This window comes from Alosa pseudoharengus, unplaced genomic scaffold (assembly GCF_046254945.1).
Source record: "Alosa pseudoharengus isolate Yale_2024_CS ecotype anadromous, Long Island Sound unplaced genomic scaffold, YU_APseudo_1.1 YU_APseudo_1.1_scf_22, whole genome shotgun sequence".
Classification (NCBI taxonomy): domain Eukaryota; kingdom Metazoa; phylum Chordata; class Actinopteri; order Clupeiformes; family Clupeidae; genus Alosa; species Alosa pseudoharengus.
This window is the reverse complement of record NW_027468680.1, coordinates 18,121,127-18,139,221: the sequence shown is the minus strand read 5'-3', so window position 1 is coordinate 18,139,221 and position 18,095 is coordinate 18,121,127. Positions and strand designations below refer to the sequence as shown.

Below are 18,095 nucleotides of genomic sequence, written 5' to 3'. Positions count from 1 at the left end.
AATTGCTGTGATAGAGAGAGCAGGCAGCCAGGAAGGAATCACCCAGAGAGACAGACCAGGGCAAGCTCCAGGTTGTGCCAGCTCCAACTCTGATACCTGCTTGCCTTTTGCTTGCATCTTCATATAAGCCTTGCTGTGTTAACTGACTATGAAAATCTATAATCGATAATTTGGCCAGAGTAAAATAGAAAGAAATTGGATAGAGTGTGCTCTTGTGAACACACGTTTCCTTTAAAGCAGTGGTAAGGACTTTTGGTCTAAAGCCATGTGCTAAAACAGTGGTTATCAGCCATGCTCCAATCACTTGAAAATCAGGGGTAAACTTTTGGACATACTGTCTTAGAGCTTGTAGAGATATACTGTGCATACCTAGCTTGTAAAATAGTCAGTTCCAAGATGGTCACAAGGGAAATAGTTTAAATTTGGGTAGTTCCACACAGAATGAAACATGTCTATTCTCAGATCTGTAAGTGCTGACATGACATGGTTCAACACCTCCAAACAGGTCATTTCCATAACCAGTGAGACAGCTGCACTGATGAAGAGAGGTTGAAGAACTGAAACTACACAAAACATTTTTAACAAACTTCTCACCACAGTTTCCTGTGGTAGTACAACAGTGATGTTCTGGATTATGTTGAGAGCAAGTTTCCATATTGCATGAGAGATTATCATAAATATGATTAAATGCATATATCTGCAATGGCAACATTATAATTAATTAACCATTACATTGCATTAAACTACTAAGGTTGACATTGTTTTTATTTTAGTCTTGTTCTGTTCATTGAATGACAATTAATTCAATTTGACTGAGGAGTAAATTCAATCCCATTCACATGCAAATTGTCCATACATAATGCTATTTACTTTAGTCCTGGACATTTTTATTATCTATATTAATATATATAACAATCAAAGCACAACCAGATATAATTAATATTGTTGCACCATTAAAGCTCGGTTCAATTATTTGTGTGCTCCGGTCCTTCTCTGGATTCAGTCTTTTGAAGTGGCCCAAGACCTGCTGTTGATTCTGTGGTCCTGCTCTGTGAGCACCGACGGGCAAGAGCACGAGAGATACTTCATTGAATAATATTTTTGTATTTGGTATCTGTTTTTGCATTTTTGAATGTTGTTGTTTAACAGATATTACTACTCCTTTAACTTTGAATTGTGATAAAAGAGACATTTTTCCCACAAATCATAAAAACACTTCATCGCCTGTTCTGCACACACTCCTTTGAATGAGGTGAACTGGGTGAAACTGAAGTCTTGTGTGGGGGGTGGAGTGTGTAAGGAGGGGCAGGACTGTTCCGTTCAGATGTTTATAAGGAACAGTGAGGTCGTTTCTGTCCTGTACGCAACGGAACATAAGAGACACTTCTGTCATTTATGGTCAGAGCTCACAAGAATAATCATGGCTGTGAAGACTGCTTCTCTAACTGCTCTTATTATTACTCTTACTGGTGAGGGGATTTCTGTTAAGCAAAGTGCATTATTTTAGTGTTATATACTTTTTGTTTGAAGCATTGTATAACTCTTTATAAAAAGCACTGAATATGTTGCATTATTTGCAGGTCTGGAGGCAATTGTGCTGACACAGCAGAAGACCCAAACTTCAAAATTGGGACAAAATATTCAGATTCAATGTTCTAGGGACAGTGGCAAGTGGAGGATATCCTGGTACCAACAGAAGCCAGGCAGTGGTCCAAAGTTCTTGCTTTCTGATGGCTCCAGGGCAAATGGTTTGCCCAGCAGGTTCACATACACTGATAATGGCTATAATGAGTACCTGAACATCAATGGAGTGACGGCTGATGATGAGGCGGTTTACTATTGTGCTGGTATTTACACAACTCACAGTGCTCCAATCAGATGAACTACTGGTACTAAAACTCCCTGGCCCTAGAAACTCATTCCAACATCAAAATAAAACCTGATAAACCTCTGAGAATAGTATGCCAGATGGGGATCAGTAAGAAAGCAATTTCCTGATCTGCTGGTCTTCCAGATAATGACCATTTCCTCCCTTTTTGACCATGTATGATCTCTGGACTTATGACCACTGAACCATGGAGTCCCATTACACACAGTGATATGAAGCTCAGAGGTTTTTGTACGAGTATGTGTCACTGTGGAGTAGTGTCTACTTTGGAGGAGGCACAAAGCTGACTGTGGCTGATGGTGAGAAAACTATTGTTTATCATGAAAAAAAGAGAAATTCATGTTAAATATTTAGTGTAAATTTGTTCATATCTTATACAGTTAATTGCAAATATTTTTTATTATGATAAATGTGATCTAAACATCTGTTTAATTGAGGAGATAAAAAGCAGTTCAAGGTATTGAATTGACACAGTATTAAATTAACTAGTTTTGATGTATTGATATATTCCAAAACATTTGTTGCATTTCTGTATAAGGTTTTGTATAGACATATATACAAGTGGTCCCAAAATAAATGTCTCACTTTGAATTGAGTATCAATATAAATGTACAAATGTACATTTCAACAAAATATACAACAAACAAGATCAGAATTGTACATTTAAATTGCAGTAACAAAAAAAATATATTGAAATTGAAATTTAAAAAATCTATATAGGCTTCAAGCATTCGGGTGACATTTGAATATTAAGAAAATTAAATTAAATTAATGTATATAATTGATTAAATCCTAATCTAAACTCAACTAACTGACAGTTACTGTTTATTTAATGTCAGGATACTATTAAAATACTGTTATGTTTCTTACTGAATGTAATTGTGTGTTTATCCACATCCAGCACATCCACCGACTCCTCCTGAGCTGGTCTTGTTGGCCCCCTCCCAGGACCTCTCCTCTGGGGACAGGGCTACGGTGGTGTGTCTGGCTCAGGGCTTCTACCCTGACGGTGCCACCCTGACCTGGTCAGAGGAGGGCAAAGCTGTGGCGGGCACTGACTTCCAGACGGGCGAGTCTCAGCGCCAGTCTGATGGCACCTTCTCCCTCAGCAGCGTCCTGACGGTCCAGCCGGAACGCTGGCGCACTGGACACACCTACACCTGTCAGCTGAGCCACTCCGCCCTCTCCAGCCCTCTGAGCAAGAGTGTGGCACACGGACAGTGCAGCTAGAGGCAGAGAGCAGGAGCCAGCCGAGCCGCACACACAAGAGTGTCTCAGCTACTGCTATATGCTCACATATCCTCAGGCATTCACTCTTCCCTATTCCATACATTCAAACCAAAGGCTAGTGGTGTTTGAAAGAGGATGGGCATCTTTGTGTTTGCTGAAAATGTACTCATTTGAAAGCATATGTGGCTACATCGTGCTATTTTGTTTGTTTTCCATGCCTTAAATGGTGCACATTTTATCTGCACCACTGCATCTCAATAAATACTTTAATTTAATGAAAACAGGACACATTGTCTTATTTTCTACAAAATGGATTTCACTTTGCCATACGAGAAGGGATCTTTACAGTAACATGTGGACATGTGAATCTCAGCATTCATTTGTTAAATTTGATGATGGACTATTTCTTTACTGAATTGATTTACTTTTAACTGAGTGATTGAGTTATATATACTGTACTTAGACATCTGAGCGTCAACTTCTTCAACACAAATTAAAAGAAAACAAAAGTCTAAGTGGCAAATGAATTGTTAAAGTGAAGTAAGACCCAGTCATCTAACAGACCGGTCTCAGTACACTGTCTGTTTCCTGCCATGGTGTAGAATGCAAATCCTTCAACAACCTTCAACCCCATGTGCTGAAACACAGCTGCAAACAGAATATGAGTCTGAAACCATCCTTCAGTGAACTTCATTACCATAAGCTTCATCCGTTTCTAAAAAAGTGTTTGGTAGAGAGCTGTATTAGACAACCAACCAACCCAACTGTTATTAGAAAACCCACAACAAAATGATTTCATGATATCTTTTAATAATACTCTTGTTTTGAAATTCTATAATATCATAAAGTTATTAGATAATTTCTAATTAATCTGAAATATTACTTTGGTGAAATTAATTTGAAATTAGATCAGTTCACTTGTTCCCCTTGTTGTTGGCATTCAGACAACTTCTTGGTAACTGCTGCCATCTCTTGTCAAAACAAGTGGTATTTACTTACAAGTGGTATTTAATAATACAGGGTGGTATTTACTCAGTTTCACCTCTGGCATAGCAGAGGGGAAGTCAGCAGAAAAGCGTTAGATGTAAGTGAGAGATATTCAGAGCACAGTAACAGGGAAAGAGTCATAAAATTTTTATAATATCACATTATATCAAACACGGCATCTTTTCAGATTAATTCATGTATGAAAATGAAGAAAGGTAATAAATAAATTATTATAATATGGATGTGATGTTCAGATGTCCCCAGACAAATTCAAGTCCTCTCTGAGATTTGGGGATCAAATGAGGTAAATGAAAGTGGGCAGGAGCATGGAGTTGAGCTGCTCTTTATAAGGAAGTGTCCAGAAGCTTCTCTCACACCCTATTCTCTCATCTGCCACTGCAGCAGAACTCAGCATCATGATCTTCAACACGGCCACTCTTTCTGCTCTGGCTCTCACTCTCTGTGGTAGGACATCTACTGACTTCACAACCTTACTGACTCTCATTTCAATAGTGTGTCAACTTTTGTGCTATGTTTTTGGATTGGGTTTAATAGTTTTTAAAGATGTGAATTGTTAAATGGTGTCCTCAGGTCTGGAGGCTCTTGTCTTGACCCAGGACAAGTCTGCAAGAGTTCAGCTTGGGCAGAACGTGAAGATCCTTTGTGCACCAAGTGCTACAAAAAGCAGTGGGACTGGTGACTGGATATTAACATGGTACCAGCAGAAGGATGGCAGTCCAAAGTTCTTATTGGCAGACAGCACCAGAGCAAGCGGGCTACCCAGCAGATTCACATATTCTGGGTCTCTGAGACAAGAATATCTGCACATCAATGGAGTGACTGCTGAGGATGAAGCTACTTATTACTGTGCCTGTCATGGCTGCACCTCATCGTCAGCTCACAGCGGTTCAGTGTAATGATCAGCTTAGACAAAAACCTGTGATGTTATAAACTGATCTTACAATGAACAGAACCAGTCCAGCTTTCATTACCATCTAGAGATAGGTCATTCTGAGTCAGGTGATGTGTTTAAACTTACTTCCTGTTAGGTTGATGACCGTTTCCACCCTTTTGGTCACACAACTCATGGTCACTGAAGCATGAAGTCTCATTACACACAGTGACATGCAGCTCAGAGGTTTTTGTACGAGCATGTTTCACTGTGGGCTACCTACTTTGGTGGAGGCACAAAGTTGACCGTGACTGACGGTGGGTAAAACATTTACCTCATTTGAAAAAAATACTGTACATACATTGACCAATCTTATATTTTAGCATATTTCATTTGTTTCAATGTAATCTTTTCAAGCCTTGACCTATTTTTAAACTAGGATGAATCAGCACAGAATACCTTTATGTTATTACCTTTTATTTTGATAATGCAACAGTTTGATTCAACCATTATATGAAGAAGTGTAATCATATTTACCTGCCAATTCAATGATCCTTTAAAAGAATCAACACTATCCAAAATCTTCTAAATCAATTCTGTATGTCTATTTTATTCATATATTTACAATAAGACCTTGATATTTAATATATATTTAGATATTATTTCATAATGGGATAAGAATTCAAAAGATTTATGGGATAAAAATGTTAAAGATTTAGTGAGTGTAATTCTGTATATATCCACTTCCAGCTCATCCTCCGACTCCCCCTGAGCTGGTCTTGTTGAGCCCTTCCCAGGACCTCTCCTCTGGGGACAGGGCTACGGTGGTGTGTCTGGCTCAGGGCTTCTACCCTGACGGTGCCACCCTGACCTGGTCAGAGGAGGGCAAAGCTGTGGCAGGCACTGAGTTCCAGACGGGCGAGTCTCAGCGCCAGTCTGATGGCAGCTTCTCCCTCAGCAGCGTCCTGACGGTCCAGCCGGAACGCTGGCGCTCTGGACACACCTACACCTGTCAGCTGAGCCACTCCGCCCTCTCCAGCCCTCTGAGCAAGAGTGTGGCACACGGACAGTGCAGCTAGAGGCAGAGAGCAGGAGTCAGCCGAGCCGCACACACAAGAGTGTCTCAGCTACTGCTATATGCTCACATATTCATATGCACAGACATTCACTATATCCTACCTTATGCGTTCTTCTACCAAAGGCCAAAGGAATGAATTTATGTGGGCTTGTTGAATGTTTATGTGCTTAAAAGCATGTGTGGCTACATAGTGTTGTTTTGTTGATTTGAACTGCTTGATGTTATTTTGAAAATCTCTTCACAAATGCATCTCAATAAAACATTCTGATTTCATAAATATGCATGATATGTCATCTTTATTCCAGAATAACTTCATTCTATTATTTTTCTCTGTGCCAATCAATAAAAGGGACAACATATAAATATGGCTGTGCTTCATCAACTTGTCTAGCACACACTGACAAAAAGAAAGGTGTAACTTGATATAAACACCTCAGTGCAGTTAAACAGTTAAATGAAAGCTAACACACACCATTTGACCAACTGTTTCTGAGGGAAGAGTCAAAGGTGAAATCTATGCTGTCCTCATAGTACGTCACCACTTCTCCATTGCAGTTGGAGAATGATGCAAAATATAGCAAACTGTCTCCATCTACTGGTGCCATTTTAGAATGTAACCCACCTGTGGCCAGTGCATGGCAGTGCATCTAAATCACTAACTTAATCCTGCTGAAAACAAATCAGTGATAGTTTAGTTTAGCTTATTAGTTTAGTTCACTGAATTTCAAAATGATAATCTAAGTGAGATCTTCATCTCCTTAACAGTCTGGTCTCAGGACTCTGTCAGCTTCCTGTCATGGAGAAGAATGCAAATCTTTTCAAAACCTCAGACCCCATCATTTCCATATGCTGAAACACAGCTGCACACAGATAAGACAGAACGAAGAACTGAAACCAGTTAAATAAACGAAAATATTTTTCTTTGTTTAGTTTTCATGTCACAATATATTGAGAAAATTGTCTTACACTTCATGAAGTAGAATTGTTGCAGGAGGTAATATTATATTAAAATTGTATTATTTTGTATTTGTATGTAGAGTCAGTGAGTATTTCCATAAGGTCTTTATGACTGGCTGATTTTAGACAGTCATATACTTTTAGCAGTCAAAAAAACTCCTGCCATGGCAAAACAACTTCTAGTGGAGTAGGTGGGAAGAGATCACTGTTGCATGCAACATAAACTGCAGCATCACAGCTGGCAAAATGTCCTTTAGTGTTTCTCTGACTAGTACATTGTTCTAACTGCATCTTCATTCACTGACATTGACTGCATTTCTTTGTTTATTTCCTTACATTTCCTTATATTTCTTTCAGGGACATTTCTTTGGAAATTATAATATATATAATACCAGACAGTTATGAAAAAAATGCTTAATAGTGCTGACAAACTAGATGTACCGCCGCCCAGTCCAGCACATTTTTTCCACAAAAAGAAATCACGCTGAAATTTACGATGTCTCACTAAATTGCATTATCCACACTCAATTCTCACTGGTATCTGCTAGACAACAAGTACCAAAACATGATTAGTTCATAGATTTCACATGTAAAATTAATTTTATACAACCCCACCTCCATCTTGCCTGTTCATAATTCTGAGAAATTCTTGATTGTTTGTGTTATGTTTATGTTATGTGTGTGGGTGTGTGTGTGTGTGAGTGTGTGTGTGTGTGTGTGTGTGTGTGTGTGTGTGTGTGTGTGTGTGTGCGTGCTTGTGTGTGTGCCTGCATATGTGCCTGTGCATGCAAGCGTACATATGTCTACTGTGTGAGTATGTGTCATACGTATGATTACTGTGAATGTATGTGTGTGTGTGTATCTGTTTGTGCACATGTGTGCACATGAAATGGGTTAACATGACCCCTGTAGGCAAACATACGGAAAAAAATGGTCATCCTAGGCCCTACAGTTCTCAAGATATTCACAGAGAACTCTGTCTGCCCTACCCTCCTTTCGGGGGGTCCAGTCCAGCGGGGGGGCTACAGATCAAAACGAAAAATGATGGTTCCATGCTATCCATGTGGGGGTACATGCCCACCAACTTTTGTGTACCCCGGTCTTTCAGTGTCCCGGGAATCCTTGTTGGTGTATGTCACTAAATGTACACATAAATGATTTTATTGTAAGGCCCCCCATGAACGAAAGTACACAAAACTTGGCATGCATTCGGAGGGTGTCATAATGATCCTACACTTTTAATTTCGTGCAGTTTTGACCTTGTCAGCCAGAGATATTGTGATGAAAACACCTCATTTTTTGCTTTTTAATTTTTAACTAGGTGGCGCTATACATGAAATAAGTGGTAATGGGATGGGTTGACATGCACCCTTAAGACCAACATACATAAAAAAGGTGGACCTCCTAGGCCCTACGGTTCTCGAGATATTCACAGAAAACTGTCTCCGGCCACCTACAGGCCAGTTGGTGTATAGTAACATAAATTAATTTATTGTGTGGCCCCCCATGAACGGAATTCCACAAAACTTGGCGTGCATACAGAGGGTGTCATAATGATCCTACACTTCCAATTTCGTTTTGACTATGTTAGGTCACAGATACCTTCAATTACAACACCTCATTTTTACTTTTTTATGTTTAACTAGGTGGCGCTATACATGAAATGAGTGGTTATGGAAGGACACGCACACATGCACACAATTCAAGAATTTCTCTTATATTCTCTTATATTTTGTCTTAGAATTATGAACAGGCAAGATGGGGGGTTGTATAAAATTAATTTTACATGTGAAATTGAGTGTGGATAATGCAATTTAGTGAGACAGTTAGAATCATATAGGCCTTTCAGCGTGATTTATTTTTGTGGAAAAAATGTGCTGGACTGGGCGGCGGTCATATTTTGTACCGCTCTGCGGTACATCTAGTTATTAGTATTATTAGTAGTAGTAGTAGTAATAGTAGTAGTAGTAGTAGTAGTAGTAGTAGTATATCAAATGTAAAAATATTTTTTTAAATATACATTGGATAGATTACTGAATACAAGGGAAAGCTAACAAAACATTACAGGTATAGATGCATTATGCAAGAAAAAACAGCCATAACTGACATGATTATTACCGTATACAGCATGTGTCTGTGAAATGCATACAGAGATAATAAATATGGAATATGTTGGCAATCTGCATCTCTGTACAGAACTTATATGAGCTCCACTGCTACAACCTGTGTGGTGTGTGAGTGGTTGGAGCTAGTGCAGGGGAAAGGAGGGCAGGAAAGAGGCACTGAGCTGCTCTTTATAAGGACGAGAGAGAAAGCGTGTCTCACACACTGAAGGGAACAAACTCTCCTCTCACTGCTACAGAGCTCAGCATCATGATCCTCAACACGGCCACTCTCTCTGCTCTGGCATTCACTATCATTGGTAGGAGAGCATCTATGAAATCTTACTCTTCATCAGGGTGTTTGTGCATTGCATTGAGATTCAGTGTTGTTATTTAAATTGTTGAATAGTGTCCTCAGGTTTGGAGGCCCTTGTCTTGACTCAGGACAAGTCTGCAAGCGCTCAACTGGGGCAGAATGTGAAGATCCTTTGTGCACCAAGTACATCTTCCTGGACATTAACATGGTACCAGCAGAAGGATGGCAGCCCGAAGTTCTTATTGGCAGACAGCACCAGAGTAAGCGGGCTACCCAGCAGATTCACATATTCTGAGTCTGGAAGTCAAGAATATCTGCACATCAACGGAGTGACTGCTGAGGATGAAGCTACTTATTACTGTGCCTGTCATGGATGCACTGCATCAGCTCACAGTGGTTCAGAGTAGTGATCTGCTTAGACAAAAACCTGTGATGTTATAAACTGATCTTACAATGAACAGAACCAGTCCAGCTTTCATCACCATCTAGAGATAGGTCATTCTGAGTCAGTTGATGTGTCTAAACTTACTTCCTGTTAGGTTGATGACCATTTCCTCCCTTTTGATCACACAACTCATGGTCATTGAAGCATGGAGTCTCATTACACACAGTGACATGCAGCTCAGAGGTTTTTGTACGAGCATGTTTCACTGTGGGCTACCTACTTTGGTGGAGGCACAAAGTTGACCGTGACTGACGGTGGGTAAAACATTTACCTAATTTATGAACAAGGTTACTCTACACCCATTAATCAATCTTTCTAAATTGTCATTTCTTCATGTGATTATGTTTTATCTACAACTGTTTGATTTAACCATTATATGATGAAATATGCACCTCATATGACCATACATAAATGAATCAGGTAAAACATTCAATACTAGACAAAATCTTTAGAACAATTCGTTTGACACTTTTAATCTGAAATCTGTCCATTGTATGCGTATGATTTCAATACTTTCTCTTTATTTAATATATTTGTACTGGATGCTTATTACATGGGGTAACAAAATGAAAATTTAGTAACTGTAAATGTATTGATACATTTTACATTTTACCCCCTTTTTAAATTGTACATTTAAAATTGTATCTTTTTAAGCCTTAATCTGAATTGGCACAGTGAATTCCTTTATGTGACAATTAATTGATCCTGTAAAAGATTCAACACTAGCCAAAATCTTCTTTTGATGCTTTTAATATGAAATTTGTCTATTTTATACATATAATATTTAATACTATTTTTATATTTAATATATTTTAGTAGATATTTATTACATGACTCATAGGATAACAATATAAACGTTTTTGTCAATGTAATCGTTTGTTTATCCACCTCCAGCTCGTCCTCCGACTCCCCCTGAGCTGGTCTTGTTGGGCCCCTCCCAGGACCTCTCCTCTGGGGACAGGGCTACGGTGGTGTGTCTGGCTCAGGGCTTCTACCCTGACGGTGCCACCCTGACCTGGTCAGAGGAGGGCAAAGCTGTGGCGGGCACTGACTTCCAGACGGGCGAGTCTCAGCGCCAGTCTGATGGCACCTTCTCCCTCAGCAGCGTCCTGACGGTCCAGCCGGAACGCTGGCGCTCTGGACACACCTACACCTGTCAGCTGAGCCACTCCGCCCTCTCCAGCCCTCTGAGCAAGAGTGTGGCACACGGACAGTGCAGCTAGAGGCAGAGAGCAACTGTTCTTTAATTGTTAAGGAGTAAGTTAGTGTGTTGCGTGTTTGATGGATATTTAGTTGCTTGTGCTTACTTGTGAAATATGTGTCCTTTGGTTATCATACCTTTAAATATATTGTATCTTAAAAGTTTGCTCCTTCAAAGGCTTCTGTAACTTTTTAAATGTGTCTCAATAAAGCATCTCTATTTCAAATGCAATACATGCTTTTCGCGAGTGCATTATTTCTCCAAAAAGTAAACATATTGCTGTATTCTATCTCTAGTGAAAAATACCAACAAGCTTTAATATAAATACAGCTGGTTATTTTCCTGTGGTTCCACTGATATACTAACAAACGCAAGATAATGTGCTTGATACCCATGGTATGCACATTGTCACGGCCCCTCTACCATGGGTTCCTGTGCCATGGCCATTGCCCTGTTTTACTGCAGGGGTCCACCGGGGCACTAGGTGTCCCTATCTTGTCTTGTGTGTCTTACAGGCTTCCTGATTCACTTCGCCTGTGAGAGCTGAGCCAGATCGTGACAAAGTGCCCTCCCCCTACAGGAGAGGTCCCGGGTTCAAATTCCGGACGAGCCCCCACTTTGTCACGATCTGGCTCAAGACCATGGCAAATATGGAGACAACTCGAGGGGTTAGCGTTAATAAGAGAATAATTTATTTACAAAAAGGTATTTACAAAAAAGAAAGTAACAAAACAAAAGCAGAAGACGCCTCAGCCATCATTTGGGCCTGCTGCAGTCAAGCCACCCAGACATCTCTCACAGGCGAAGTGAGCGGGGAAGAGGGACAAGCCAGGACACTCCCACAGGCTAGCCTATAAAGGTACACCCGGGCCCAGGTGTAACAATCAGGAAGCCAGTAAAACACACAAGACAAGATAGGGATACCTAGTGCCCCAGTGGACCCCTGCAGTAAAACAGGGCAATGGCCATGGCACAGGCACCCATGGTAGAGGGGCCGTGACATAATACAAATGTAAATAGGATCTTTTTTACTCTAAATCTTCTTGGACAAAGGTAGGTTTACCTGCTAAAAACTTAAATATATAGGTGTATATACAATATTTACAACAAAGTCCTCTAGGAATAAAAAGAGGACTTTTGGGTATCATATAATTTGCTTTCTAAAAAGCCTATACAGTTTGTCAAGTCCTCTTGGTAAAAACATGATGTGGTGATTAGCTACAATCACTGAACTGTTGCTGGTTTACTCTTTCATCGCATGGCTGTGAACTGGTAGTAAAGTTTATAGTTACTCATCAGAATCACATTCATGAAAACAAATAGCAAAAACCAGAATAATCTTATGTGCGAATCAGAATGATTCTGGTCGTTTGTATGCTCTCATGAACCGTCATGCTCCCTGACATCAGTTCAAGTGAGGATCTTGAGATAAGCTATCTGAAACGGTTATTTGCCCATGCTGAAACACAGCTGCATGGAGTTAGGAGAGTATGAAGAACTGAAACTGCCTGATGCAAATGTATCAATGGAAATGTTCACATCATTTTCTGGAATAAGATATGTTCACTAAATTATGAACAATTGTTTATGTGTGTTTTTATGCCATTTGGAACACTAGATCTCAATACTTTTTTTGTGGGATATATTCATTATAAGTTGCTGAACACTATTATTAAAATCAAGACAAAATGCTTTCGATCAGTTTCATCTTTGAAATGTGTCTTTCATTTGGCTATTTACACTATTGTCCACTTATTTGTAAAATGTCTGACCATGCCAGACACTGGGGTTAGACAACACTTGTATGACTCATTAGACCTGATGTGAGGATGACAGGTATGAAAGGGGGTGGTGTGTGTGTGTGTGTTTGTAGGGGGGTGCTGAGCCTTATAAGGAGCAGTGAGGTTATCTCTCTCCTGCACTGAGGGGACCACAGACACAGAGACTCTCACCACTCGGATCCCAGCAGACTTGATCATGATCCTCAACACCTCCTCTCTCACAGCCTTCATACTCACTCTCTCTGGTAAGACAATGTTTGCACTATCTCTGGGATCTTTATTCAATAGCCATTTAATTGTAACAAACAATCTGGTACATGTTTTCAATACTAAATCCTATTCTTAAGAATTCTTAAAAATGTATTTAATGGACAGGCGCATTTAAACTATTGAGTTTATTTTTACAGGTTTGGAAGCCATTGTTACCCTGACCCAAGAGAAATCAATATCTACTCAACTGGGCCAAAATGTGCAGATTCGCTGTACGAGGGACAGTACAACAAGAAACTGGGTTATAAGTTGGTACCAGCAAAAGCCAGGCAGCGCTCCAGCATTCTTGCTTGTTGACAGCACCAGAGCATCTGGTCTTCCCAGTAGGTTTACGTACACTGACAGTGGAGTTAACGAGTACCTTAACATCAACAGCGTTACAGCAGATGACGAGGCAGTTTACTACTGCGGGTGCATTATCTGTGAAGATCACCACAGTGTTTCATTGTAATAGGTGGCCAGCATAAAACCCCTCTGATCCCAGAGTTCAAGTTAAATCTGAACTAAATCTCTCAGTCACACTCTACTCTTCAAGACTGCAGCTGAGTCAGTGTGGGACGATGTGTGAGACCCAACTTCCTGCCTGGATGATGACCATTTCCTGCTCTTGGACTGTCTGATTCCTGACTTCAAGAGCAGTGAAGCATACAGTCTCATTGCAAACAGTGAGCTGCAGCTGAGGGGTTTTTGTATGGCGATATAACACTGTGGCACGGCAGCTTGGGAGGAGGCACACAGTTGATCATTAGCAATGGTATGTAACTGTTTCTGTTGATGTCATTATTTTACATTTATTATATTTTAATATATTGTATTTAATTTAGGACTTTAATAATATTTGTCTAAACAATGTTGAATACAATGCAAACACTGTCATATAACCCTTGATTCACTACACCTAGCTTTACAATCTGGTATCACTTTATATCAAAAGCAGTTTGATACTCAGCACTTCTTAGCTTTATGTGTCAATGTGCTGCATTGTTTTTACTATATATATAGTTTTATATTGAGAAAACTTACGCTTTTACCAAATCATGTGCTTTACTAAATTGGATGCTTGTTTTACTAAATCATGCACTCATTTTACTGAATTCTGGGCTATTTTCTAAAATGAGTGCACTCTTTACTAAAACGAGCAAACAGTCTAGTGAAATGAGAACACAATTTAGTAAATGAGCGAACACTCTCGATACACAAAAAAATCTTGCAGTGACACCTCCCGGGCTCCGTAATGTAGCACCACTGTAACCCAGACAGTGCAATCTATAATGCGATTGACATTAATTAATTAAACCAAAACTGAACTATATCACCATGTATTTTATGGTGAATCAACAAGAACCTTGTGTTCTTCCTTGTGTTCTCACCAAATGATAATATTGCTAATGTACTGCATATTATCAATAATACTACATTGCAGGACATAAATAATTACAATTATAAAATTATTGCCTTTTTTTGCTATATTTTGGCTGATCGTAAAGCCTGGATATCAATGCAATATTTTGTTTCATACAGTTCTGAAGAGGATGAATATAGGATCACTTTAGTGTTCAATCATCTGATAAGTAAGACTATCTGTAAAGTAAATAATTTGTTAAACAGGCATAACCTCATGTTTTCATTCCATTCAGCTCATCCACCGACTCCTCCTGAGCTGGTCTTGTTGGCCCCCTCCCAGGACCTCTCCTCTGGGGACAGGGCTACGGTGGTGTGTCTGGCTCAGGGCTTCTACCCTGACGGTGCCACCCTGACCTGGTCAGAGGAGGGCAAAGCTGTGGCGGGCACTGACTTCCAGACGGGCGAGTCTCAGCGCCAGTCTGATGGCACCTTCTCCCTCAGCAGCGTCCTGACGGTCCAGCCGGAACGCTGGCGCTCTGGACACACCTACGCCTGTCAGCTGAGCCACTCCGCCCTCTCCAGCCCTCTGAGCAAGAGTGTGGCACACGGACAGTGCAGCTAGAGGCAGAGAGCAGGAGTCAGCTCAGAGGCAGAGCAACACAAATGGGCTATTTTTGCCTAAATGCAGCCATAGGATTCTCTTCCAGATATGGCAATCTCTTCTGTTCTTTGCAAACTACTCAATATCAATAGCAACATAGTACAAATATAATTTCTGGATTGTATTTTAGTCAGTATTTACTTCCTTTAAATATTTTGTGGCTAATGTGTGTTATTTGGTTGTTTTATCATGCATTGTTGTTAAAAGATCATTCTGTTTACTTAAGAATCTCAATAAAGCATTTTCATGAAAATACATGGCTGTTTGTATTTAATTGTTGCGTTGGTATTAAATTACCCAGTTGAACTATACATATAACTTTTAAAAATATATTTGGGTCTGCTGCCTTTACAACAAACTTTACAGTTTTGTTTCTGTACTAGCCAAGGATTATAGCAAAAAACACACAGTGGTGACATGAGCCATGTTGAATATGGCGAATAACCGTTTGCCACGTCAAGAACTGAAACCGCCCAACTCATTTACATTCTGTTCCAAACTTAGATCAACATTTCCTGTGACCAAGCATGAGTAGTATTCTGGCTCAGAACAGAACTTTAATTTCCTTGTGCATAACCTGAAATCAGATAGAAATTTTGGAAATCCATGATTTTTTAGGTTCAATTGAAAAATAAAAAAAATACCCGCAAACTGTTCTATATTAACAACGTTTCGACCAGAGGTCTTCGTCAGGTATCCCTCTGGTCGAAACGTAATAAACCACTCTGGGAGCTTATAACAGTGTGCAGGTATCTTTTTATTTTTCAATTGTCGACAAAGCATTATACACAGCACCTGTTTAATTTTTGTAGATGTGCGTGCACTTCACTCATTGACTTTTTTTAGGCCCAATCCCAGGACTAGTGGCGGTTCCTCTGAGGCCAAAGGAACCTTTTTCTAATAACAAACACACACATACATGGCTGTGTCATTTGCCATATCCCTTCCCTTGTCAATTTTAATATTGTAGTGTGTTCACACACAGCATCCAGCATCATCACAGTGCCTCCAGCAGTTATTTTCATTTCATGAGCTTTCAATCCATCAACGCATAAATAGGTTGCATTAAGTTATGCTAGAGTGAGTTCTCCTGCATTCACACCTTCAGTACACTATGCAATGCTTAACCCTTAGATGCATGACCTACCAGTACCTACACTCTTCCATGAGTGGGGTCAAAAATGACCCCAATTAGAATGAATGCGTTTTATGCTGTACATTTTAAAAAATTCTTTCGTTTTGGTTAAAGATGATGATTTGATTTGATGAGGATGATGATGATGAGAACAATAATTATATATATTAATTATAACATATTATATAATATTTTTATTTTTTATATATTTTTAAGATTTGTTGACTCAAGGCAACATTGTACCATAACGGTGAAAAATGAAATAATTCCTATTTTTAAGAATTAAAGATAACTTATTATTTTAAACCACCTATCCTTATAACTTATCAATAACACAAAAAATATTTATCTGGATTTCAATGCATTACAAGTCTCATGCTTAACAAAAATCTTATTTTAAAGCCCGCAGGCAACATTGTGCTGAATGAAAATCAAATTTTACAAATATGAAGTTATAATGATTAAAACATACAAATGATCACTGTGATTTACTAGTTAAAAGCTCCATAAATCTCCCCAAATATTCTCGGGTATACACATACACACACATGAGTTTGCACACTTACACCCATGCTCATGTATGCGTACTGATGCACACTCATGCATACATACATTACAACATCTACTTTCCCTCTGAGACATGTACCTAACTTTCTGAAAGTTTAGTAAACAAGTTGTCTCAAAAGAGAACGCAGGGGGTAGGCCTACACTGTAGCAAATAGAGGGATAAGTCAGGCCTCAAACGTGGGGCTACAGGCTAGCAGGTCTGCAGCTTCACCGCAACACCAAAAAGCCATAAATGTTGCTATGGTAGTCAGGGCACATACTCAACCATAGTGATGGCATTCTATAAAACTTCATGAAGCACACTCATGCACTTCATATACAGGTGCTTCCCTACTTAGTATATTTGGTATGGCCATATGCAAGTCTGTTATGGTACAATGTTGCATCAGGGCAGCATGCAGTTTCACATTGATATGTTATGAAAATGTGTTGATAATACATCTTTACTTATCAATAAAACATGCTCATATTTTTTCTTGATGATTTACTGGAAGAAAAGCACTGAGAAATGCAATTTCCACAAAGGAAAATATGGTGTTGCAAGACACCTGCACAGTCCCTGAATGAGGAAGCAAAATGACTGCCTGTGAGTCATGTGACTTCTTTCTTGCTGTTGCATTGGATAGTACTGGAGTTCCCACCCCTGCTGAAGAATTATCCAATCAAATGGTTGTTTCATTTTGACAGTAAATGTATACCTGACATTCACAGTTGATAAAAAATCAAAGGTTCCTAGGGTTAACCTTTGAAATTCCATAGGAAATGCTTGGGGTCATTTATGACCACACGTATGGAAAAGTGTGGTACTGATACAAAACTGCAATTTTTGTATCCAATTAGATACAAATCCAAATGGCCTCAAGACAAAGACAACCTATTTGAGGAATACATGGAAGATTAAATGATACAAATTTAAAATGACAAAGATATTGCAAAAAACAACAACAACTGGGTCATTTTTGACCCCACTTCTAAGGGTTAAAGGAACCATATGTAAGATTGTGGCCAAAACTGGTACTGCAACCACTTTCAAATTACTGTAGAGCGGTTTATTCCCTCCCCCTCCCCCCTGACTCGAGGTTGCCAACACGGATGCCGAAACACTACTGACTTTGTGATTACTAGATAGGTGGAGGGTGGCACATCAGGCCAAAACACAACATCAACATCAGTTGAGGGCTGCAACTTTTTAAATGACAATATCCTGGCCGGACTACTGTTGTCAGTGATATCAGTATTTG

The 18,095-nt window shown here is 39.5% G+C and overlaps 1 protein-coding gene and 3 gene segments (V, D, J or C); all 4 read left to right on the top strand.

The window, feature by feature from the left end:
• The first annotated feature begins 1,350 nt into the window (after positions 1 to 1,350).
• Positions 1,351 to 3,401, top strand: LOC143139571 (immunoglobulin lambda-1 light chain-like). Its single transcript, XM_076300147.1, has 3 exons — positions 1,351 to 1,469; positions 1,581 to 1,877; positions 2,790 to 3,401. The coding sequence occupies exons 1-3, from the start codon at positions 1,421 to 1,423 to the stop codon at positions 3,116 to 3,118; spliced, it is 675 nt and encodes a 224-aa protein (XP_076156262.1). The 5' UTR covers positions 1,351 to 1,420; the 3' UTR covers positions 3,119 to 3,401.
• Positions 3,402 to 4,310: 909 nt separating this feature from the next.
• Positions 4,311 to 6,352, top strand: LOC143139570 (immunoglobulin lambda constant 1-like). The segment is given in 5 exon segments: positions 4,311 to 4,320; positions 4,508 to 4,570; positions 4,697 to 4,801; positions 5,228 to 5,314; positions 5,748 to 6,352. Coding segments are annotated over 5 exon segments (594 nt in total).
• Positions 6,353 to 9,405: 3,053 nt separating this feature from the next.
• On the top strand, positions 9,406 to 11,327 carry LOC143139569 (immunoglobulin lambda constant 6-like). The segment is given in 4 exon segments: positions 9,406 to 9,454; positions 9,553 to 9,710; positions 10,077 to 10,149; positions 10,790 to 11,327. Coding segments are annotated over 4 exon segments (609 nt in total).
• A 1,626-nt stretch (positions 11,328 to 12,953) lies between these two features.
• LOC143138788 (immunoglobulin lambda constant 6-like) lies at positions 12,954 to 15,405 on the top strand. The segment is given in 3 exon segments: positions 12,954 to 13,122; positions 13,285 to 13,470; positions 14,785 to 15,405. Coding segments are annotated over 3 exon segments (564 nt in total).
• The last annotated feature ends 2,690 nt before the right edge of the window (positions 15,406 to 18,095 follow it).